The sequence below is a fragment of the Anopheles stephensi genome, chromosome 3, assembly GCF_013141755.1.
Source record: "Anopheles stephensi strain Indian chromosome 3, UCI_ANSTEP_V1.0, whole genome shotgun sequence".
NCBI lineage: Eukaryota > Metazoa > Arthropoda > Insecta > Diptera > Culicidae > Anopheles > Anopheles stephensi.
The window spans coordinates 67,033,131-67,057,248 of record NC_050203.1 but is presented as its reverse complement, the minus strand read 5'-3'; the positions used below and the strand labels follow the sequence as shown (position 1 = coordinate 67,057,248).

The window sequence follows — 24,118 nt, the reverse complement described above, 5'->3', positions numbered from 1 at the left end:
AATCTGATTTGGTTGACGGGTGTGTATCTGAAGGGCTTCCCGTTGTGAGTCCGGAACTGGTTTCGGTTACCATTAACGAGTTTACCGACTGTGCGCTGAGGAGGTTAAGCTATTGATGGCTGCTCAGGTTTGGGACAGTTTAGCGTATTTAAACGAACCTCCATTGAGTAGCTTTATATGGATTAAACTTCATTGCGAAGCATGTAAGAATTGTGATGAGTAGGAATAAGGGCTCGATTCCAAGGTAGGATCGAGACGAACAAAAATTCACTTTAGACTCATTAGAGTATCCCTCTCCACGGAAATCTTTAGTAAAAGGCGAAAGATTTATTCGACAACTGAAGAGAGATCAGAGTGACTTGACAAACGCTCGGAATGAACCACCGGCTGGTCAGCGCACATGTTCCTCTAGCGATGTTTGCTGCTGTTATCCTTCTATTGTTATGCCTGTACCCTGAGATTGGGTATAAAATTAAGAGAGCAGCAACGAAAGAGAGAGAGAGAGGAACATTTCTCTGGCTGTAGAAATACCTGCGTTTTTTCTCAGGAAAGTGTTAGGAATATTTTTTAAAACCTAACTATACATAAAAATAGTTGAAGTACTTAAAATAATATTCAAAATACTTAAACAATATCGTTACAGTGATTATCGTGCCCGATACGACCTGTACATAACAGCTATTGTGTGCTTTTGGAAATAGCAAGAGTGATAGCGGTAACAACCTGTTGTTTAGTTTTATGGGCGAACGAGGTTCAGATCCCAGTTTCTAGAATCATTTTTTTCTTTTTGCTATTTTTCTGATATATTTTCTTACATTTGTATCCATTTGTTATAACGATTAAATTTTAATTAAAACTTACATAACCCATGGTAATTTTAAAATAAAAGAAAACTTTGTAGAAATAAAAAAAATGCACGCGTGCCAAAAAACAGCATTCTTCGCGTTCGAGCTTTTGCTAAACTCACCCCTTCCAAAGCAAACTGCCGGCTTATGCGGCGGACGCAACCATTCCACCGAGGGCAACATAACGTCACGGGGTTTTCCGTTTCTTTGTACGCTATGATTCGCCCGGTGCTAACTAACGCTCAAGCAACAGCTGCCGTACATGGCGTAGAACGGAAGAACTCACTTTACGCATCGCTAGAGGAACATGTGCGCTGACCAGCCGGTGGTTCGTTTCGAGCATCTGACAAGTTACTCTGATCTCTCTTCAGTTGTCGAATAAATCTTTCGCCTTTTACTAAAGATTTCCGTGGAGAGGGATACTCTAATGAGTCTAAAGTGAATTTTTGTTCGTCTCGATCCTATCTTGGATCGAGCCATAATTTAATATAAAAATGTTAATACTTTCTGATGAAAATTATAATATATCTATCGTCTATTCTCTCTCTTCTCTTGATATATAAAATTAGGGTAATAGATTTATTAGACATTTACAAAGGATCGTTGAAATTTTGTTATAGACGTCAGCATAAGATAATGAGAAAACGATTAATATAAATGGTTTTATCGACGTTTCGATTACGTGTATCTTATCTTTAAGCCATTCTTAAGTAACTATTTCAAAAAATATTACAAAATAATATTTGCTACTATTTCACAAATTTACAGGTCAAACATCAAGGTTACAATCCTCTTTTTTTGATTTATTAATTTTATCTGGGTCTACATAGATTTTTAATTATTTTTACTTACGATGGCTAGACTACATTTGTTTTCGGAAAAAATTGTACTTGTGTATGCCATAAATTTGTTTGACTTTATATATTTTATCACTCAATAATTAGAAAAATGTTGAACGCGAACAAAATTTATATTAAAAGTTTAGATGTTGAGGACGCTTTTACCAAATTTTGGTTTGATTATACCAGGTAAAAGTATCGAAAGCAGTAGTTGCCAAATTGAATATAACAGTGGTCTTATTCGATGGTCCGTCACTTTATATAATATAATACGGAAATGTTTGATATTAATGTCTAAACCAAGATATTATAAATAAGTTTGAAATGTATGATTAAGGCATAAATATATTATCGAATCTGTTTAATCGTTAAAGCTATCTAAATTAAGCCTGTATGATCCTATTAACTCATTCCAAGGACTGAAGGACTGAGCAGAGTCAGCAATTGTTTGAATGACATTATAGAGAATAGAATATCGGATAAAGGGAGGTATTGGTTTGATATTATGTTGACAAATGACTTTTAAACTAGTTTATGCGGATAGTAATATATCTAGAAATACCCTGAGACGTTCTTTACTCATATAAGGGACCAATCATCGAATGGTCCCCAGGCCGACTAGATCTGGCGAGGTAGCTTTGCACCCTCCAACTAACGGAGTACTGACGCGCAGCCTACTAGATCGTAGTTTTACTTCGATTCTCGTCGGAGAGACTTTTGGCGCGGCTTAGAACGCTATCCGCAGCACATTAGAATCGCTATCATGTCAGCAAAATTACACCAGACGACCTGTCCGCTTGTTTTTAAAGTCGTTCACATAGACGGAGCTTGTTTAATAGGCTCTTATTAAAATGAAGTCGTTTGCATTGGAAGTAAGATAAGGTGACTATGGTGTTTGAACGAAGAAGTTCTCATCCTTCTCCAGCTTCCCAAAACTCAACCTCCGTTCAATACTTGCCGCCAACATCTTACCAAGAGCAAGCGCCTAGCGGGGTGGAGATTTTACGGCGCAAAATCTGTCCCACTGGCCGACTATTTTCCATCCGCGAAAACCGCGACACATTTTCCCGTATCACGCAACATCAACCACGGTCCACTTCACCGCGGTTCGCAATTCGTTGCCGTTCGCGGTCCGGTTTTGTCGGCGACACCCCATCACAACAAGTCCGGCGTTGCAATCGCGTCACCCCCAAAAACCATCCGGCACTTTCTCCGGCAGGCCTAGCGTTGGCCTTGCGAACGGAGTTTCGGAGCTGGTTTGGGCGGCATCATTTAACGGTGATCGCACCATATATTCGCCTTTTGTTTTAGCTGACGATTTTCACCGTGTTTTGTTTTGTTTTTCGTTTTTTTTTTTTTTTTTTTGGGCTGATCAGCCGGTCGGTCGGCGTATGGATCGGCTTATGCAATGCGTGTAGCGACAGCCTTTCACTTCCTCGTTACGGTCGTCGACAAGCGTGGAAATGAGCTAAACAGGGCGGTATGGTGGTGTCCGGTGGCCGGAAAATTGTGTCCCATCCGATTGGTACCGGACCTGTATCGGATGTACTGGCCGGCCGTCGATCAATCCGGCCACGATTAGGGTGAGAGAAAGAGCAATTCGGATTTTACGGTACGGTAGTTAAATTCCTTATCAGGTCACCCGGTGTTGCTGATTCGCACCCTTGCTGGGAGTGATGTGGACACCGAGGGTCTTCCGTCTAATGAGACAGCTCACGGAAGCTGATCGAATAGGTTTCTTTTTGGTGGTTGCCGATTCTGCCCGGGGAACTCAATGGTGAAAAGTGAATTTAAACTATGGTTAGCCATAGTTTGGACGTACAGAAAATAAGGTAAAAGAAAAATATTCGTTAAGATAAAACTACAAAATATGAGATTTTTAAATACGTTTTTTTAATATAGGATAAATAAATATTATTCCAACCACTTGACCCTACTAAATTTGAGCGACCATCATTTTGAGAGAAGATCTCTTTTGACGGCAGAAGTGAAGCTTTGGTTTTTAAGCCAGATGAACCAAACTGGCACAAGCAATACGACCAGGCCATCTTTCTTGAATAAAAAAAGCTAATCTGGGGGAAAAAAGGCTGACAGCGGTGACGGTCTTCACACGGCAGGCCCGGAGTTCACATCTCATCCAAGACTGCCTCCCCGTACGGCAGGGCTGACTTCGACTACCTTGCTGAGGGTAAAATCAAGTCCCAGAAAGGCAGAAATGGAAGGCCCCGAGACCTTACCAGGTCGTAGTGCTGCTAAAGAAGAAGAAGAAGAAGAACTTAGCTTGACCGAATTGGGTGCTTTCAACTAATTATTAGAGTTCAAGACCAAATTTCCACCGAAACAAATCAACTTCCTTTATGATAAATTTAACTCATCCAACTGTTTAGAGTTGAATTCTTATCCAAAGAGAACAACACTCAATTGTACTTGACAATATATAGACATATATTGGTAAATATCTAAGGTTTGTTTCAAACACAACACCCCGTCACCAGAACCATAATAATTATTCATACAAGTTCATATGTTTATCGTTTCGAGAAGAATCTAATGATAAAATGTTGAAACATGTTAACTATAACCTAGCTAGAATAGGTTCAGGTTGAACAAGAAATTGAAGAATCATCTTGGGTAAAACAATATTCCAAAACAATGATTTTCATTTAAAAGCAAGTTTTTGAGATGGTCCGGTGGCTGAGGTGACAGCGGCACCGGTCTTCACACGGCAGGCCCCCAGAGTTCAAATCCCATCCAGACCGCCTCCCAAGTCGGTAAACCAAGTCATACAAAGCCAGAAATGGTAGGACGAGACCTCCCGATGTTGTAGTGCCAAGGAGGAGGAGGAAGAAGAACAGATTTAGCTCGGAGCTAAAGAGATTCTTATTTTTAAAATGCAAGCAGAACTCCCTGGTCATGTTGCTAATCATGCTATTCGTCAAGCGGTTCGGATGGGAGCTAAATCACAGCAAGAAAATTCTCAACTTCAATGTCCGGTTTAATTCCTTCAAATAAAACATTATTCTGCCGCTAGCACAAGCCCTGATTTAACCAGTCAAGTTACTGAACACACATTGTTTCTATCAACCCTTACTAAGTAGCGGCCGCTGTTCCTCGATTAACAACCTCCTTACTCTTTTTTTGTCCCCCTCTTTTCCATCGCAAGAACGTCCTCGCACTTCCGCCAAATCGGGCACAAATCGCGTCAGGGTGACGCGTGCGCGAATCATAATAACGTGCCTTCGTTCTGAGAATACTAAAAAAACACCCAACCGGAGCCGTGTTCGCGTATGCATTTATTCAACCTGGTCACCTGCTGCTACCGGGCTACAGCAATCATATCGGTTGTCCCTGGCTGGCTACAGCCGCTGCTACTGCTACTGAGCACCACTGCATTCCAATCGTGATGCGCATTGGGTTTTTACCAGCTCTCCTGTCAGGTGAATAAAGTGGGTACGCGCAGTACGTGCCCCATTGGAACTGGTCTGGTCAGCGGGGAAACTACGTCAAGGTGCAGCACTGGGGGCCACACGGTTATGGAGGAATCTTGGCGACAGTTCAACATGACGCATGTCGGTGGCACGCGTACCAGGTCCGGGGGGGGGGGGGGGGGGGGGGTTTGCGAAGTCATTTGAGCTAAATCCTGTTCGCAGGAAAAATTAACACCCTGCCGATGTTTACGATCGATCGACGAAAGGACGGCTCTTCCAGTATTGAGGTGTATAGGCCACATATCTACAAGTCCTACCAGACTAACTCTTAATCGTTATCTTAAACTCTCTTAAACCCCCCTCTCAATGCCACAAATCCATAAGATCACGCACCTACCCCATGCTCACGATTGCCAATACCTCGTTCATTGGCACAATAAGCACCAGCCGACTGAATCAATACACCCACCACCTGGGCCGGCACCTGGGGCTCACGTGCTCTTGTTCGAGAGCCGGGCACGATCATTGCACGATCGTGTAGGCATGACGCTATCAACCGGTTTTCGACCAAAGCTGCTTCGGTAACACACCTGTCACAACCTGCCCAGCAAGGTTGTGCATTTTTATGAATGAAATCAGTCTCCCTTCAGGCCCCCCCACGCGTTCCAACTACCCATTCACCTAAAGCCGCCCATTCAAGCGGTGTGTAATTTGAATGAACGAGTACACCCTCTAATTCGAGCGGCAGCTGGCGAAGCTGGTCCACGCGTATGTTGCAAACTTAATTGTTGCAGCGTATAAGCATTATGCGCTTACCGGATGTTTCCGGTCGAAAGTTCCGTTCGCGGATCGCCACCCACCCCCCCCCCCCCCCCCCACCCTCAACCGACCTATCAATTGTCGCCGTTCGGTGCCTAGATTGGGTGAAAGTTAAGGCAAGAACATGCAGCCAGTACGCTTGTGGGATGGGCAGAACTGCAATTACAGGCTGTTGGGCCCCCGGGGAAGTATTGCAATTTACTGCACGCCCCTTTTGTGCACGTGTAGTATAAGTCTTGAGTGTGTTAATCGTTTGTAAGCTAAATTTTTGGATATTAAGAACGTTGTTTTGTTATGCTATTTAGCAGCCATTTTCGTAAATTAGGTCAGAGTTGTTTAAATTCTTGAAGCTAGGCTTTCAGAAAACCTGCTGTTAGAGGAAAGAATGGTATTTTCTATTTTTTGTTTCCTGCTGGATCATCCAGGATATTCAAACTCATTCATACACTCAATTTTTTTTTTGTATTATTTTATTTATTTATTTATTAATTATGACGGCTTGTAGCCGTATTGTCAGCACCGCATGTGCTGATGAAATACAAATGTCAAAAACCAAAAATTCACAAAGAAATTAGCAAGGCATTTCTTCCCTGATATTTAGCCTTATCCCGGGCATGCTCGGTTGTGGGAGTGTGGCGATTGCAGTGTGGAAATCCAGGTCAATTGTAGAAGTTGTATCAATGATTAAGTCCGGGTCTATTGCTGGCGGTGTTGTGTTGATGGAAGTGTGGTGTTTAAACGGATCATCCTTCCGTGTATCAGATCTGGAGTGTGAAACAAAAACCAAACAAAACAAAACAGCGTTTTGGACAGCACAAACATTTGCCTCTGTATAGTGTTTCTCAAACTGCCCAGCAGTGATAGCCCAAGCTCGTCCAAGCCAGCACCGAAATCAAAAGCTATCGGCGAGTTCCCCTCCGTAACAGCAGGGTCTCTGCTAATCACGAGGTAGGAACCGCCGACCACCTGCGAACCCAACGCCAACAAGGCCGAACTCGCTCCATCAAGGCTAGGCAGAGATGAAGAACACTATTGCAGAAAAGTCTGCCTCCCTTCTTACGATAGTGTCGACTTTGGCCCCGGATACTGTTGCTCCGTCGACGGATCACCCGTGGCACTACAAAGAACAATTAACAACAAATAACAATAAAGGAATGTAAGGTAATGTCTTAGGATTGAAAGGATAATGGGGATTTATAAACAATCTGAGTAGAATTCGTTTAAAGTAAATGCTTTACTTTTCATAATAAATCCCTTAAGGTTAGATTTTTAAATGTGGGAGATACTAGACTCTTAAACTCTTAAACTCCTTGTTTGAAAATTATGTCCGAACAGCTCTTCCCCCCTAATTGCGGTATTCTAGGCACTGAAAGGGTTGACCTATTTGTCAAAAAGAGGGGCTCCTAAAAGGGTTTCTTTTTGATAGGCTTTGAGGTGCCCTACAGTCTCTCTGCATGGCTCGATGGCAGAGGCTTTGGGTCTTTGAGACTTCATTCGCCTCCCGTTCATTCGAATGATGTCAAGGCTTAGGTCTAAGCTAACGATTGCGCGTTGGACGCACATCTCCAGCGCAGAGAACGGGTCGCCTCGGAAAAATAATCTTCTATGGTCTTGCCTGGAGTACGCGGCTGCTCGACCCTCCTCATCGGACATAGAGCAAGACATCGGCAGAACGCCAAACGTTCGGGACTCCTACCTGAGGTCTATTTTTGAGTTCTGGCGAACGAATGGTATAGTGGTTTAGTACTTTTTCTTTCCTCCTTCCACTCCTACTGTTTGTTATATGTGTTGGTATGACATAGCTGGAATATCCTAGATCATCCAGGAGGAAAAAAAAACTGATATATTTTATAGCTGGTCAGGAATGAATTAAACACGAGTAACCGGGGGGCGATAATGCACGAAAATAAAGAATTATTGTCATTGCAAGGGCTCTTAACCACAGGTTGTCCAGAGTTCTGAACAAACTCCGAAACAACGATTTCAAACTCAGCCTCATGAAGCAGCAAGATTTCAAATTGATCGGTTGGATATTTGCCAAGGGTTCCAGGAAACTACGCTGTGGGTTTGAACGCGAGGTGCGAGCTATTGGAAAGCAATCTCAACCTATTAGAACTTAACTTCAGAGAATTTCTAAATTATTTTTATAAAAAATAATTAATTACGAAGAACGAAGTATTTTCCAAAAGCATGTACATGATATTTAAAAAATATATTTCAAGCCTTTTTGTTTTGCTTACGCTTTAAACTTACTCTAATGGAAACACCTCCCACCATTTCTTCTTCAAAGCCGCTCAATGCGATCGTACTCGTAGCACCAGAACACATGCTTACTGTCCACCTCCTTCCGCTCAAACTGTGGATAGAACCGTTCCGGCAACAGCGGCCGAGTGTTCTGATAGAACACGGTCTCCAACTTTTGCAGCAAATTACCCGACGACATCGTCACGCGCCTGGCGCACGGCAGCAGATGATCCGCTTTGCTCAGCAACATAAACTCATCCACATCAAACTCGAGCAGATCGGTCTTCCGGTTGTAAATCTCACCGTAGCTGTACGGCTGCCGGTTAAGGTACAGCTCACACACCCGCCCGTATATGGACGGAATGTTAACGACACTTTCCAGCAGCAGCAGATGCTCCAGCAGCAGATGTACCTGCGCCAGTCGGTTGAGCCGGATCTTTACCTCATCCTCATCGAAGTTGCTCAAAAGGATCGACTTTTCCCGACCGCGATCCTCGACGGTAGGTTGAAACAGAAGTGCACTGCGCTTGGTGCCGTTAGTATGGTCAGTTTGGGGCCCCGATCCGGCAGCATATCGTGATTTGCGTGTGCAGGTCACCTGGGGTTGAAAGAGCTTCTCGAACTCGAGCTCGTACACACCACACTCGCTAAAGATCGTACGGTAGTCGTTCATTAGCTTGCTGAAACCACACTCGAGCAGCAGCTCGTACGGTTCCGACCCGGTCAGCGATGGAATGGCCAACCGGTCCTGGATCATTGCCAGTATGAGCTGTGCAAACCGGGTACCGTTCGTAGGGACGTTCTGGACGGAGAATGAAAAGGGGAATATTTTAGTGGCCATCGGAAAATGCGGGGAGAGCACTTTCGGAAAGGATATGTTACCACAATATTAGAATGGGTCGACAGATGGAAGATGTAATCGATGGCTGCCTTCAGATCGTCGTAGTTGGCACATACTGAAAGAAACGGCACGATATGGGATTAAATGAAGCTCACCGGCTACGCAATAATAATAGTTAACGTACGCGTTAGAGCATCGTACAGCCGCTCCATCACATCCGTGAGATTATGGTTTTGCACCTGGAAAACCATGTCGGCGATCGATGTAAACTGGTAGGTGGTGGGCTCCACTGCCAAAAATGTCGACAGAATGTTGTACACCTTCTGCTTCACGTACTCTAGATCCATCTCGCTACAAAAGAACCCCGAATGTAAGTATTAATCATCAACACTCAAAATGTGCCCGAATCAATCCACCTCACTACATACTCTATTCCGCCGAGATCGTTACGTGCGTAACCGATCGCCCGGTTCGCACGGATATCCATTATCTTCTCCCTCATCAACGCTAATCGCTGCAGCTGCTGCCAGAAGTATTCCGCCCGAGAACTGCGACTGAACGCTCCATTGTTGACCGGAAACTCCTGGCTCAACCGAACGCGTGCATTCCTTTCCACGGCAAACGTAGCTCCTTCGCCCATCGTGTTCCAACACAACCGGACGGTTATGTACGGGCTCAGCGTACACCACTGCTGAATCTGTATCTTTGGATTAAACTTCATCGCATCGCCTGCCCGCTCTCGATGCACGCCGATAAGCTGGGCCAACGAAATGTTTCCGTTCGCTTCCATTCCGGTAAAGCGTACAACACCACGCGTAAACTGTCGCTGATTGTTCGAAGCGCAGTTTATCGCCAGCTGAAGCAGTACCGTCTGGTCCGGGTCGGTACCGCAGCACAACGTCCATATGCTGCCCCGTCCAACGCGGCAATCGAGATTGATAAAGTTTTGCAGTATGGAGCGAGCCTTTTCCGTTGCCAGCGGACCGTACGCTTCCTCCTCGGGCGTCCACAGGTTCGAAAAAGTTGGCCCGTTTGCTTCGTCTATCGACATACCTATATCGTCGTACTCGGCAAAGCTTATATCCTTCAGCGGAGAACCGGTAAGATCTAGGCTGTTGGACGCATTGCTTTTCGGTGACTTCTTCACCCAATCGGTATCGGGCGGTAGGTCTTGATTCTGGAATTAAATATGACGGGTTTATTGTATAGCAAAAAATAACGCTAGCCAAAATTCACGTACCTTCCGAAAGGCGAATATTATTTTCTCGCTGTTCTCCGTCAGCGTGCGCACGTACGATGGTGGGCTGTAGTACTGGAAGTCATTTTCCTCAAACTTATTCTGGAACAGGTGATAAACATTAGCTAAATCACTCATTTTAACAGAAAACGAATACGGTTCACGAACGAAAAAAAAAACAAAAAGGCACCAAGCACGGCTTCGGTTTGATTCAAATCGAAGCAAAACGTCAACAATGGCCCGGAGCGCGCATTCGTTTGTTATTCCCCAAGCAACAATTTTGAATGACATTTTTGACAGTTCGCTCGTAACGATCTTTTTGAAGCGGAAAGGCTTTATGGTATGATTCAAATGCCAGCAATAATCACAATTTACGTCGCATTTTTTATTTCACCTAAATTTTTAAAATATTTTATGTTATTTCCAACATTTTTCTATCACCTTTTCTAAAAACAAAGCATTTTTCTCCATTTTTCCCATAACCCAAAATAGCAACACATTTATTATCGTTTATCTGTCACTGATCGTATGCAAGCAAGCTGTCACAGTGCTTGTTTATCAACAAACAAGGCGGATTTTGTCCACAATTGCTCCCATTCGAAACGTTTGCACACCACGTGCAGTGACCCCGGGAAAGGATACTATTTTAAATAATAAAAGCACATCATGCTGAAACCAATACTCCATCAAATCGGCACGAAACGGGTTGTGCTTGCCAGTGGATCCCCACGACGGCAGGAACTGATACAAAATTTGGTAACAATCAGTAATGAGGGCAAGGAGATTGGTTCGGTGATAACAAGAAAGCCAATGGGGTTTTCAAACCATTCAAACTTCCTTCCAGGGGATATCCGACGTGCAGCTATGCCCATCGACGTTCGAGGAAAATCTTGACCCGTCGCAGTACTCCTTCAGCGATTATGTAGCCATGACGGCGCTCGGGAAAGTGCGGGAGGTATACGAGCGTCTTTCGAAGGATGATGCAACGAAGCGGCCAGACGTTGTCATCGGGGCAGATACGATGGTCACGATGGATGGACAGATGTACGGCAAACCGAAAACACCGGAACATGCCTTTGAAGTGCTGCAAAAGTATGTATTGGACAACATCGGAAGCTACTGAGTTGCTTACTAAAACTGTGCGATTACTTCACAGACTCATGGGGCGTACGCATGTCGTGTACACCGGTGTGGTAATAAAGTACCACGAGAAGGAGGTCAAGTTTACGGAGTCCTGCCAGGTACACTTCGGCAAGGCAACAGCTGCCCAGATACAGGCGTACGTCGACACCGGGGAACCTCTGTAAGTGTTGTTTTAGCCGGATAAAGTGTAAATAGGGCTAAAATTGTTGATTTCCTCCCCTTACAGCGACAAAGCCGGAGGATATGGCATCCAAGGATTGGGTGGCAACTTCGTGGAAAGGATCGAAGGAGATTATTTTACCGTCGTTGGTCTACCGATGTACCGGCTGTCCGTAGAGCTGTGTAAACTGTTTGACTATTACGTAGAGTGAATTAAATCAATAAAAACTTCCGAACTGGTTATGAACTTATAAATCCCTTTTCCGAGGGGCGCAAAGCTAACGAGTCATCATGTGAAGCAGGGCAGGTAGCAAAAATGAACGAAATAGACCCCCTATGATCATTGATACAAATCATTCCATAAAATTACAATATCTATTTCAGTATAATATTGTTTTGTTGTTTTTTTTTTTTTGTTTTGCTTTACTTCTTCTGCAGCAAGTTTCTTTACCTTCTACCATTCTACCATTGGATGATCTGATGCTGGTGGTGGTGTACTTTTTTTTTATCAGCTATATTTGTTTGCCTTATCTTTTGCTCACAGTTAAGTTTGTTTACGTTTGTTTTACGTTTCTTTCCTCTTCTCTTTTTTTAAGTTGACTATATCGTCGGTTTAGCTTTTTAGGTTTTCATTTTTTTTTCTCGTTTTGTTTTCTTTAACATTACTTTCCTGCTCTTCAACCGCGCTCGGTGCCGCCTGCGTTCATTTTAAATTTCGTATTTCCCTCCCTTTCGAAGATCGTCTTCCGCCGGGCACACAGAAAAAAAAGTAGTAGTAAAGCACTTTTCTCGAACTCTAAGAACTGGGGGCGTGCAACACACATCGTCGTACACACGCGCACACACATTTCCGGGTTCCCTTGTTTTTTTTTTACTGATTTTTACTCGTGCTCTAGGGAGATGAGAAGAGATATGGCCTTCAGCACAATTACTATGTTGATTTGTTTTCCCCCTCGCTATGCAATCTTTATGTGTGTGTGTGTGTACGTGGTAGTGTGCGGACGATGCTCATAATGATGATTTACATACCGTTAACATAAAACCATCGCGCGTCCGCCCGTTTTTACTACTGATTACAGAAACAAACAAAAAAGTGACACGCACACACACACACCACAAACGGTTTACACCTTATATCGAAGTACCGCAGCAGTTAAAGTGATCATTATTAGTCGACGCATATGGGCGCGTCCCTATTCTTCCCCCTTTTTTCTTTTGCTTCAATTTTTCCTTCACTTGTTCCAATCCAAAACCTTCTGCTCCTTTTGGGAGATTTCCCCACCCTCGATCGGACTCGCTACAGTAGTGTGTGAACGTAGTACAGTGCCTCCAACAGAAATCCGAACACTTTGAAATCGAGACCATTTGTTCATCCCTTGCATCAATTAAAAAACTGGCTCAAAAATCAGTTATCAAGCGGCCACTAATCGAAATGGAAAAGTGGGCAGACAATCCGATTCTTCGAAAGCCAGCAAGAAAATCCGGACATTCGTCGGAATCTAACAAGTTTTTGGAATACATTTGATATATTTTTTAATTAGTACTTCGGATCATTGTACCAATCGCAACGCAACGGTTCTGTTAACAACTACACCGCTCTCGATTTGAATAAAGCGAAGGGCTTGTTTTTGAGTAACCACTTCTAAGACACTATATAAAACCAATAAAGCATCAAGAACTTATCGGAATCTTGTTTCAGAAATAGAAATCTTTTGAGGCAAACTAATGTCTTAGGGAACTTCCCTGATAACTGTTGGTAGTTCAAAACAATAGTAGGAGATCTTCTGTTCTCAAAGCAAGCATCTTTACCAATAAATTATAGCTCAAAAAGTCTGCTGCAAGAGGTCCGAATTTCTGTCCAATGCACTGTACATTTCCCACTCACCCAGTGCCTCTGTCCTCTGTTAATAGTATGCGAGTTGCATTTCTTGGTATTTATTCTTTTCTTCCTTGAATTTGTTTTCTTTTTGCCTTTTTGTATATAAAATATGAATACGATCTTGTCACGGGCGGCCCCCCGTGCTGTTCCGTACACTACAGCCCTGCTCTCACTCGCCCGTGCCGAAACGCCTCAGGGGTGGAGATTATACATTACTCTTTTAGATGCTTTTCCCCACCCCATTTACTTAGTGCTTGTGTATAGGTTTTCGTGTGTCTGTGTGGATGTTTTCCTTTGCTTTAGTACTAACTGCTATTTGCTGTGTGTAGACTGGTAGTCATATCGGTCGTATGATCGATTTTTTGCTTTCCTTCTTCGATACATCATAGTAGAGGGGCTCTCTGTTGCCTCCGTTATGATGCCACTTGTTAGAAGGTTACGCTTCACCCCATTTTGCTATAGTAATAGTAGGCAGAGTTAAGTAAACGTAAGTATTTAAATAAAACATATAAACACATGACATTCTGTACCGCGCTATCGGAACTTTTGACGGATAGCGCAGCCACTCACCCTTCGATGATTTTAAGTATGAAAATTACTATCCTGTGTGTGTTTGTGTCAACGCGAACTCTTCATTCGTATCCACCACCTTTTTAGTAAAAGTCTGGAGTCCCCACCTCCTTTTGCCCTCTTTTTCGGTTCGGCTCTCGTTTTTGTAGTTATCACAGAAAAAAGTGGGCCCACACATCCAGGCGCTCACTCATGGTATTACAGTGGTAGGAGCATAGCCAAACAAAAAACTAATCGAGGACATGCACAGCAAGTTGGGCAAGCAGTACAAATACACGCTCAAATAAAAAAAGAAGGAAATATTCCCACAAATGAAAGAGTTGTGCGGGTTGTGCTTTGACTAGTGATGAGAATTAATCACTCAGCAACGTGAATCAGAGTGAATGAGTTGGAATAGTGAGTTGAATCCTCGCCCTTAAAGAGTTAAATCTCGAGGAATAACTCAACTCTCCGTACCGCCTAACCACTCACTCACTGTGTTTAATCTCATTCACTCACTTCGCTTTAACTCTCTCACTCACTATACTTTAACTCACTCACTGTGTTTTACTCACTCGTGAGTTAAAACATAGTGAGTGAGTTGAAACGAACTGTGTGAGTGGTTAGTCGGTACGGAGAGTTAAATCATAGGTGAATTGAACCAACTCATTAAACCATCTGATTCAATCATTCTGATCTGATCTGAACTGATTTTTATCAGCTCAGTCATTGCTAAGATTTAACTCATTCACTCATTCTGACACAGTTTGCACATCACTAGTTCCGACACAGATAAAAAACGCAATCATATACTTTTCCACTCCTCTGCCGCGGAACATTTTGGACTGGGGTTTACTGTTGCTGTCAATCCTTTGATGGATACGAATGAAAGTTTGTTTAATTGTAACGAAGTAATAACAGAACACCTCACGCTCATCATCGAAGGGGGGAGCACCGCTTCACTGTTGTTGGGGTTCGAGTGCTTAAAACAGGGGAAGAGATCGCTGTGCTTGAAGAGTTGAAGAAACACGCGGTTGTTGTTCTTATCGCAGGCGTTAACCACTAAAGGGGAACTGTTAACTTAAAAGCTTAGCTATCCCTGTACAGATGCAGTGCGTGCGTTTCGGGTGTTTGGGAATTTGGTTTGGTTTGCACAATGGCGGCGCACAGTGACATACAGTGCGAAAAAAATAATAATTTAAACTATCTGTTCCGGTAGTTTGGCAAAACTGTTCTGTAGATTGTTTAGGCTATACAATAAATAAATTATTGATACTATGGTAGTGTGTGTTTGTGGCTTGATTAGGTTCTTTGTAATGTTTGATTAGGTCTTTGCATTAAAACAAGCAAGCAAAAAAGCTGGTGGAATGATCGACATTGATGCGCAAAACAAAGGCTCAAATTGTAATAATATTCTCATCCCAAACGAAGGGCCCCCTTCTTCCGGTGCGACCGTATCCGTCGTGTTGTAAGTTGTAAAATTGAACTAAAAAAATTCTTTCTAGCGTGGGTGCAGTATATGTTTAATCTTAACTATAAAACAATATCCTATTGCGGTTGTGGTGGTGGGATTTAGTGATGGGAATAACCACTCAGTAGCGTGAATTAAATCAGAATGAATGAGTTGTAATAGTGAGTTACATCTTATACTCACTCTTTAAGAGTTTTTTCTTGAATAATGATTTAACTCTCCATGCCGACTAGCCACTCACTCACCTCGTTTTAACTAAATCACCTCGTTTTTACTCATTAGAGAGTTAAATATCGTATTGGTGTATCGCGAGTTCATTCCGATGCTCATCGCGAGTTCATTCCGATGCTCATCGTGAGTTCATGATACTCATGTTCATTCCGATGTAAAAACGAGATGAGTGAGTAAAAACGAGGTGAGTGAGTGGTTAGTCGGCACGGAGAGTTAAATCAAAGCTGAGTTGAAATAACTCTTCGTGATGATTCATCTAATTCATGGCTAAGATTTATGTCATTCACTCATTCTGATTCAGTTTGCACATCACTAGTTGGGATCATATCGCTACGATCACAGTGTTTCAGAGTTCCTTGCGTGTAGGTAGGTGTGTGTGTGTGTGTGTGTGTGTGTGTGCAGTGCTAGCTGAACTTTGGTGGGGGGGGGGGATACCGGAACGGATTTTGCCTCCGGAACTTACTATTTTACAGCCATATTGCACACGATCGTTTTCAGTGGCTGTTTCTAAAATTATGGTTCAATTTGCTATTGTTTGCGTACGGCAGGGAGGTTATGTACAACATCCAAAACTACACACGTATGTGTGTGAAGGATGTTTTTTGATGTTTGGTATAAAAAAAAAACGTTTTAACTATAAATTATTCCACTGTCACCAGATGCCAGGAGAGGGAGAACAAGGATTTTAAAACAATAAACTGCTGTACTAACGCCTGCGAAGAACTGCGCGATGTTTTAGGATACAATTAATTAGGCCCTATTTGCATTCCTCCTACCAATGCCAATGACATTGTTGCGCTATTGTTTTTTTCATCGGTTTCGATCGTTCAAGTATTACCAATGTTTTCTAGCCAGCCAGCCAGCCAGCTAGCTTTTTTGTACGGCTACGAGTAATAATGATTGCAGTCTGGTTTTGTTGTCGCAGTTTTAAATAAATTTAAAAAAATATAGGTGCAATTGTCATTCCACTGTTCTTTAGGAATTTAGGACAATAAATCATTCAGCTGCCACGACACGAGGAAATAGTTGTTCTCCCCGAAAAGTTACTGAACGTTCCTTGTGCACTTTGCAACCGTCGATCGATCATTCCTCAGTGCAAGAATGCAAGTAACACTCAAATCGGGGCCTATGATTTCCGGATATGTCGTCACGTGTCGTGTTTCTGACACGTGTTCCAAGCAACAACAAATAAAAGCAAAAGACCATACTAAAAGAGGAACCACCCGTTTGCTTTTCTCTTCACTGCATTCCGCTAACTCTCTTCCCTATTTCAAATATTTAATTTATTACAATATATTAATAATGATCTACGGTCACACATACACATACACACACTGGGCGTCGTCGGATACGATCGTAATTTCTCTCTCTCTCTCTCTCTCTCTGCTTACGAATGAGTGAAAAGCAGTTTGCGTGCGCGCAACTGTTAGGTGGTACGTACGGAACATTACGGCTGTTAAGGGTTGTCTGAGGTACATAGGGAAAAAAAGCGAAACCAAAAAAGGATAATAGATACCCTTCTAGTACAAACCTACACACAGACTGGTAAACTGATTGCGCTCGAACAAAATGAAAAGGCCTTTTGCATAAAACATGTAAACCCCTAAAATCAACTGTCTGTTCTGTGTATAAGAATTCCTTTTTTCTTCTTGGGCTAGGTATGGGTCTCATGTTCCATAAGAGAGAGAGTGAGAAGGTTCTGTCTTTTTCGCTTTCGCTCGATTTTGTAACGTGGAACTTGTTGGGAAGAATCGATTTTCAATTGGAAAAGTAAACGGTTGAAACGCTATGAGCAAGGTAATACATAAAAGATGGACGAAAAGTGCCACAAAGGCAGAGAGAGAGAGAGAGAGAGTATACCACAAAATCTTCGTTGAAGCGATATTACAACTGAAACGGTTTCCGGTTATTACCTTCACTAGTATTAGGTTCGTTTTTGCTCTCTATTTCTCTCTTTTAATGTTCAAATATTACATTCTCGTTCGATTTTAACGCTTTCCTTTGTAAGATTTCATCGCCCAATTTTTTTGTATTCTTCCGCGCGTTCTCCTCAATCATTCCGCGCGCTTTACTGCTCTCCATACACTCGACCCAACAACCCCGACCCCGATGTTGTGTGTGTGTGTGTGATTTGTTAACGTAAAGCCCTACCGTTGTGTTTGTTAGGGATGTGTTGATGTATCATCTGGTTTTGTTTTAAACATTTATGTTTTCCCTCTCTCGCCCTCCCTCCTCTCTATAGGGTTCGGTTTTCGGCGCTCCGTTCTCGTACCATTCTCATCCGGCTGTCACTTGCTTAAAATGAACACTTTAACTGGTGGGAATTTTGATAGTTTTATTGCACGCAGCACGAGTTCTTGTGGCCGTTTTTGTGCTTTAACCGTGACTTGGGCCTATACTTTTCTAGGTATGATAGTTGTTTGGCATTAATAGCACCTCTTCGTTTACTGGAGGGGAGAAAAGAGAGAAAGACGGAATGAAATCAGAACAGTTAGCGGAAATCCCGTCCCAAACGCCAGTTTTACTTACTCTCTAATCAATTCTACAGCTGCCTCGTACTTAAGTCCTAGTTCAATCAAAGCTAGTGCCACAAGGACCGGCGCACGGCCCAGACCCGCCACACAGTGTACCGCCACACACGCTTCCGGATCCTCCTGGAACCTGTACAGAAAAAGCTTAGAGTTAGTGGAGGAATCGCTTATGGCGGCGGCACCGGGTTCGTTAGCAGTTGAGCCGGGCGGTCACTTACTTTTGTTTCAATATCTCGAACCACTCGAATACGATGTCGTTCGGCGGGAACGTACCATCCTCGAACGCTAGATCGCGCACGATGATACCATGGTTCGCGAGCTCCTCGATCTTGTAGCTTGGCTCGCACACGCGCACCACAATCGAGACGTTATGTTTTTTCAGCTCCTGTAGAAGGGCGAGAAGTGGTTTAGCATAGAACGTATCTCAAACTTACAGCGATGTACGTTGTTTCTCCATCTCCAAACTTACAGCGATGTACGATAGAATGTTTGCGTCCGATGGCCGATCGGTGATCAGGAATTTCATTCCCTTAAACTCGATCCGCGCCGGTGCGGGTCTGATGTCCTTCTGGCGCATGATGACGGTTGTCATAAAACTGGGTTCGCGCCTTCACACGTTAACCTCGAAAAAACCAAATCCAGTTAACCCGGCTGGTTGCTGTTGCTTTGTGCTGTCTTGGCTGCGGTGAGCTTGCACAGGAAGTGTCCTCCCGCTGCACGTGCCTTCTACGCGAAAAAGTCTTCTTTTTATCACACGAACCACCGGTGTTTTACACAGACCAAATCAATGACCGTTAATTAGCTGTAGCGCTTCCTTGTCGATCTAGCTACACGCTTTCAAGCACGCTCTTGGCGACTTTGAAATACACAATATTAGCGAACGAATACAATTTTCATCACAATCACAAAAGCTAGCGGGTTTAAAAGACGCCAGCCAAAACTCGCTTCAACAGCGTCAACGGAGATGGAGAATCACTAGAAACAAACATAAAATTAGCTTTATCACAATTCTCTCTTCGCGATCCTCTTCTCCTCAAGGATGGAACGGGGCGCGGGTATGGTTCGCAGCTTCTAAGCCCTGCCAAAAGTCGGGCGTAGTTCTACTCTCCAACGCGCTCCAACTTGCAGCAGCCGTGTGCGCGACGATCCGCGTTGGGTGTATGTGGGTGGTATTGCAAGAGTATTATCTTATCTTCCAGCCGGCCAGCTACTCGTGCCTTTCTCCAGAGATGATGATGGAGTAACCGTTTTGAATGTTTTTAAAGCAAGTTTCGGATTCACCGCTTAGCTACTGCTGCGCACATCCAATCACTCGCTCTTCTGGTAAAAGATTGGAAAAGAATGCACATACGGAAGCAATGTGTGAGAAGGAATTATTCTTTTTTTCTGACTTCCGGTGGCCTTTTCGCGCACCACCACCCGCAACTGCGACGACAATACACACCTTTTTTTTAAACGTCGGGGCAACCTTTTCGCTGATAACCGTGCGGATGAAGGTAGAAGCTGACACTGGGGGATTCTGGTTTGTTGCCTGAGTAGGTGAGTGCCGGTAAATTATCTTATTCCTTTGCTGCTGTTCACAAGCTGCTGCTTTATCTTTTATCGGATCAGCTTTTGTCCGCTAGCGCGCGCTGCCACAGCGTCGCAACACCAAAAAAACACCTCTGATCGACTCTAGATGTTGATGCTGGGGCAACAGCAGGGATTGCGCTCTGAGGCTAATCTTCCGTCGTTGCGTAGAGTTTGATATAAAAATGTCCAATCTATCCTTCTGCTCAGAGAGTAAAGCTTGAAACACACGTATCTAAAAGTATTTCACATTCGAAACATCTGAAAATAGAGAAAGATTGTTATGAGAATTATTATACCTTCATTCAGTTTTAAATTATTTAAGCACGTTGAGAACACGTTGAGATCAAGTATATGATACAAATGTGTTTGCTTGATTAAGCTACAGCAAAAATTATTACTAAATAAAACAAAGGAAACTAAAAACGCAGGTAAAACAATCCAAGGATAACCCAACAAAGCGTCTTAAGCGCACTCAAACCCACACACACATTGTAAACTAGCTCTCGGGACAACATTGTTTGCAATCTATCGGCATTTATGTGCCCCGCTTATGTGTCTGCGTTTCTGGTTGGTTGAACTGCTGCCAATGCCAGAAGCTCACTTGCTGATACGGAAACAACCCGGCACGGAACGATCAATACCTAACTGCCTTGAAAACTAAACGCTTAGATCTCAAAAAGCGATTGTTGCAATCGATAGAGGAGCGTTCAAATTCAATTAGTTTCCATTAAATAATTATTTATAAACAACGAAAATAAATTAAGTTAATCATTAAATAAGTTTGAATTCTACAGTACAGATCAGTGAAAAAAGCTAACACTAATAACATACTCATATTAGCATGCTAATGCATTGCGAAACTTACTTATATTCATCTGAAACCCTGCTCTTGCTATTGCGGGGACGTAGATGGCTGCTCCGATTCACACTACTACAGCTATGTATTTCGTTTGACTATATCGCGCCTCCTTCTTAAACATCGGCCAAAATTCGGTGGAACTGTGGTTAGCCGCTTTCCCTTGGAACGGGCTAGGGCGATATAAGGGTCTTCAGCAGCAGTAAGATCTTAGGATTTCGTTACAGTGTTTTTTCACTTGGTCGGGAAGTGTGTCTGGTCTGTGTGTGTGTGTGTACTTTATTTTGATTACGTTGATTGAAGCGCCTTCGGAAGGATCGCCGGTGTTGGCGGTCACTGTCCCTGGTTTGCTGGTTCGCAGCGGCTGATGATAATCGGTTGAGGGGGGGGTTATACTTGTTTGGTTACTATTCTTAATAGATCTATTTTACAATCAGTCTCAATCTGTAAAGAAAATTAAAATGGAAAGCATTAGATACCATCCATTAATCACACATGCTCTTAATATTTGCTACCTACATATTGTTTTCTGCCGCCGAGTTTTGCCTGCAGTTGTCGAAGATATCCGATGCACGGCGTTCTTGTAGAACACGCAACGAAATGCCACACGCATAAGTTCTGTGCTCAAGCACACGGGGTAAAACGATGGGATTATTACAGACACCGCACACCAATTACAAAGCAAGCAATGTGCTGCCGCCTGAAGGATGCCGTAACCGAAAGGAAAGGACACGAATGCACGCTTTTTTCGCTGCCCAAGCAAAATGAAGCTCGCCTGCACTGTCGCTAGTCTTTGCGCCGGTTGTTTTCTTCTTCCGATATGGATGGCGGGATGGGTATAGGCTTTGCTACGATGACGAGTCCCCTACAACACCTTCCTTGTACTCTCAAATGTGGTGGTGGTGCTTGAGAAGCGGATGATTTGTGTGCTATAATGATCGATCGTCCTCTAACGCTCGTTTATCTATCGCCAGCCTAATCGCTTCCAAGGACCTTCTTACACGTCCCGCTTGTGTTTACACACACACACACACTTGATGATGCTGCTTGCGGACTATGGCAATAACAAAATTGGCCGCGCTTGCTGGCGTCGATACTTCGTCTGCTTACTGCGTGCAGCACTTTCTTCTCCAATGTACGCTCCAGCTCGGGGCTTCTCATTCAAAAGCTCTCACAGATTTGCGGGTGTTGCGCGCGATCGCCTTCCTTACGCAGCAATAATCACACCATTCGTCGGTTACGCTGGAGGATGATCTCCTGCAAGTTCGCTGCCTGCCCCCGCTCACGCACGCACGCTCCGGCACACGCACACTTTTTCTCTCGCGCGCTAATCAACGCTACAACTTTCTCCAGTTCGGTATCCTTCCTGGGAGGTACAGGCGGCGATGGTGTTGTGATGGTGATGTGGCAGGGAAAAAGCGCGCCTTTCGCTTATTTGTGTTGTGCCTGGCAGTATTCCGCGCTGTCTAGCTGAAACTCCATAGAGGTTGGAACTAGCCGCACCAGCTGTTGGCGAGAGCAAGGGTAAGAAAACTTTCATTAGTCACACAGTTTGCAGAACGCCATGATGATGATGATGTTGGTAAGGCTTGAGGGAAAATAGAGTCATAGAATTTCCCAATAAGTGTTATTTCGCATACAACGATAGAGAAACATTGGCAAACCCATTTTTAAATTCAAATAAACGACGATGTCATAATTCAACCATTTGTTGGCAGATGCCCAACTTTCCGGCTCAAGGTAAAGACAAACACGAAACAACAAAACGGAAGAAATGCAACACAAAGTAGTACCATATCCTGATCCCACCCCGATTTCACAGAAATTGTGCCAAGGACAGTAAAATTTCCCACTGCTCTCATTACGCACCAGAAAGCGTCAGGCAGGGTTTTCCTCTTTAGATTCCCCGCAGGAAGGAGCAAAATTATCCCGCTAAAACAAAAAACAAATTCAAATAAAATTCAAACACCATTATCAATTTCCTACACACTTGACACGCTGAACTTGACATTGGCGCCGCACGGCTCGGTTCGAACTCACCGAAGCCGAAGCTAATTTAACGAATGATGCAATACACTTACTGCTGCCATGGGCATTGGCCACAAACAAGCATTGCACCATTTCTGTTGATGACCCACCACCACCACAGCAAGCAAGGGGTATGGGGAGGTGGTATGGGCGATAGTAGCCACACTCAACAACGTTTAAAAACAGGAAAAAAGGCGAAAAAAGAAAATGCACCACCCTTTCCAATTACCATTGGAACATTCTCTTATCGGGGCTTATAATCAAGCGCCGTGTGCATTTACTGCGTGCCAGGTTAGAAAGATATAGCAAGCAAAAACGTTAAGAAAATTATCACCTTAAGGGCACCCTTCCCGATACCAATCGGGGATCTGGAGAGTTAACGACTGTGCAGTGGTCGGGAAAGTATATACGAACTAGTTTTTGTACAAGTCATTACTGTTTGCTTCTGTGTTATATCACTATAAACAAAACCGTTGGCCAGGGAGGATTAAAATCTCGTAAATGTTTTGGACAACAATTTAGAATGGCTCAATTGAACTAATCCTGTCTACCAAGCAATAGAACCGGTTGTAATCATATCCAGAGTTCAATACCAATACCATTTCAGAAAACTGGAATATTTTTTTTAATGTGGTCTGGTACACTGGTGGTCGGGGTGGTCCGATGGCCGAGGCGATAACGGCGTTGGTCTTCACACGGTCGGACTGGGGTTCAATTCCCTGCGAACTCTGTTCGAATCCCTTCAAATTTACTACGGATAAAATTTAGTTACAGATAGCCAGAAATGGCAGGCCGAGACCTCTCGAGGTTGTAATGCCAAGGAAGAAGAGGTGGAGGTATACTGGTATAATTTTTGGAACATTTGGAAAAAGCTAACACATTTTCTCGAGTTCAACTATTGCACTCAAAATAGCATTACATCTCGGTTGTCCTTGGTAAATAAAAGTCTGAAGCTTATCAGGAAGCTTAGGTCCTCGAACATGTCTTTGGCAGCTTCAGGACTGCCTAAATCCGAATGCTACCTGAAATAAGCAAAAACTGATTTCCATCTGTCGCCCATCAAAGTTCTGTCCCTTTTGACATGGTGCCAATATTATAAGCCAATTTTGTCTTGTTCGTTGAGAGAAAATGGGAATTTCGCTGCAGATCGGTAAAGAAATGTAAGTTTGACAGGCAGGACGTAAATAGCAGAGTTCAAGAGGATATCAGTGACTGCTGAAGTTCTAGTGATTTCAAATGGCTGCCTGGACTTGTGAATTACTGTGATGCTTAGTTAAAGATACTCGCTTTAAATTGTTTTCTGCTATTTGGAATTTGGGAAAAAAAGTTCTAGCAAATAGTAACTTAAGTTATAGTAATATGTAAACACATTTGAGCTGGTTATCAGAGAAGGTCAGCTTAGAATACGTTCTGGAGAAAGAAATTCCAGATTCTGCCACAACTTGA

General features: G+C 43.4%; 3 protein-coding genes and 2 non-coding genes across 16 annotated transcripts in view; 2 read left to right on the top strand and 3 right to left on the bottom strand.

The window, feature by feature from the left end:
• Positions 1 to 237: 237 nt before the first annotated feature.
• Positions 238 to 358, bottom strand: LOC118514933. The gene has a single exon (XR_004906908.1). It is a non-coding gene; the product is annotated as a U5 spliceosomal RNA (small nuclear RNA).
• An 838-nt stretch (positions 359 to 1,196) lies between these two features.
• Positions 1,197 to 1,320, top strand: LOC118514929. Its single transcript, XR_004906904.1, has one exon. It is a non-coding gene; the product is annotated as a U5 spliceosomal RNA (small nuclear RNA).
• Positions 1,321 to 8,109: 6,789 nt separating this feature from the next.
• Positions 8,110 to 10,534, bottom strand: LOC118511775 (protein zwilch). Its single transcript, XM_036055269.1, has 5 exons — positions 10,257 to 10,534; positions 9,445 to 10,193; positions 9,201 to 9,367; positions 9,058 to 9,131; positions 8,110 to 8,977 (listed from the first exon to the last, which is right to left on the bottom strand). The coding sequence occupies exons 1-5, from the start codon at positions 10,389 to 10,391 to the stop codon at positions 8,216 to 8,218; spliced, it is 1,887 nt and encodes a 628-aa protein (XP_035911162.1). The 5' UTR covers positions 10,392 to 10,534; the 3' UTR covers positions 8,110 to 8,215.
• Positions 10,535 to 10,797: 263 nt separating this feature from the next.
• LOC118511776 (dTTP/UTP pyrophosphatase) lies at positions 10,798 to 17,166 on the top strand. The gene is made up of 4 exons (XM_036055271.1): positions 10,798 to 11,009; positions 11,098 to 11,345; positions 11,410 to 11,556; positions 11,623 to 17,166. The coding sequence occupies exons 1-4, from the start codon at positions 10,920 to 10,922 to the stop codon at positions 11,765 to 11,767; spliced, it is 630 nt and encodes a 209-aa protein (XP_035911164.1). The 5' UTR covers positions 10,798 to 10,919; the 3' UTR covers positions 11,768 to 17,166.
• Positions 11,912 to 24,118, bottom strand: part of LOC118511777 (protein tyrosine phosphatase type IVA 1) — a 34,248-nt gene continuing 22,041 nt past the window's right edge. For 11 of the 12 annotated variants that reach the window (XM_036055274.1, XM_036055272.1, XM_036055277.1 and 8 more), the window contains 7 exons: positions 21,164 to 22,150; positions 20,654 to 21,088; positions 19,661 to 20,046; positions 18,686 to 19,536; positions 18,435 to 18,601; positions 18,215 to 18,346; positions 11,912 to 18,132 (listed from right to left, as the gene is read on the bottom strand). In XM_036055274.1, the coding sequence (XP_035911167.1) occupies positions 18,021 to 18,132; positions 18,215 to 18,346; positions 18,435 to 18,601; positions 18,686 to 18,808 (534 nt within the window). In that variant the 5' untranslated portion in view covers positions 18,809 to 19,536; positions 19,661 to 20,046; positions 20,654 to 21,088; positions 21,164 to 22,150 and the 3' untranslated portion in view covers positions 11,912 to 18,020. The remainder of the gene's footprint in view (positions 18,133 to 18,214; positions 18,347 to 18,434; positions 18,602 to 18,685; positions 19,537 to 19,660; positions 20,047 to 20,653; positions 21,089 to 21,163; positions 22,151 to 24,118) is intronic. The other variant, XM_036055282.1, reaches the window with a different exon arrangement.

Bases quoted from the DNA above. Each gene is read 5' to 3' on its own strand.
- LOC118511775 (XM_036055269.1), bottom strand. From the start codon at position 10,391: ATGAGTGATTTAGCTAATGTTTATCACCTGTTCCAGAATAAGTTTGAG. The intron at 10,194-10,256 runs GTACGTGAATTT...ATTTAATTCCAG, and splicing joins TAATATTCGCCTTTCGGAAG to AATCAAGACCTACCGCCCGA. The intron at 8,978-9,057 runs GTAACATATCCT...TTCTCCGTCCAG, and splicing joins CGACCCATTCTAATATTGTG to AACGTCCCTACGAACGGTAC.
- LOC118511776 (XM_036055271.1), top strand. From the start codon at position 10,920: ATGCTGAAACCAATACTCCATCAAATCGGCACGAAACGGGTTGTGCTT. The intron at 11,346-11,409 runs GTATGTATTGGA...ATTACTTCACAG, and splicing joins GCCTTTGAAGTGCTGCAAAA to ACTCATGGGGCGTACGCATG. The intron at 11,557-11,622 runs GTAAGTGTTGTT...CTCCCCTTACAG, and splicing joins GTCGACACCGGGGAACCTCT to CGACAAAGCCGGAGGATATG.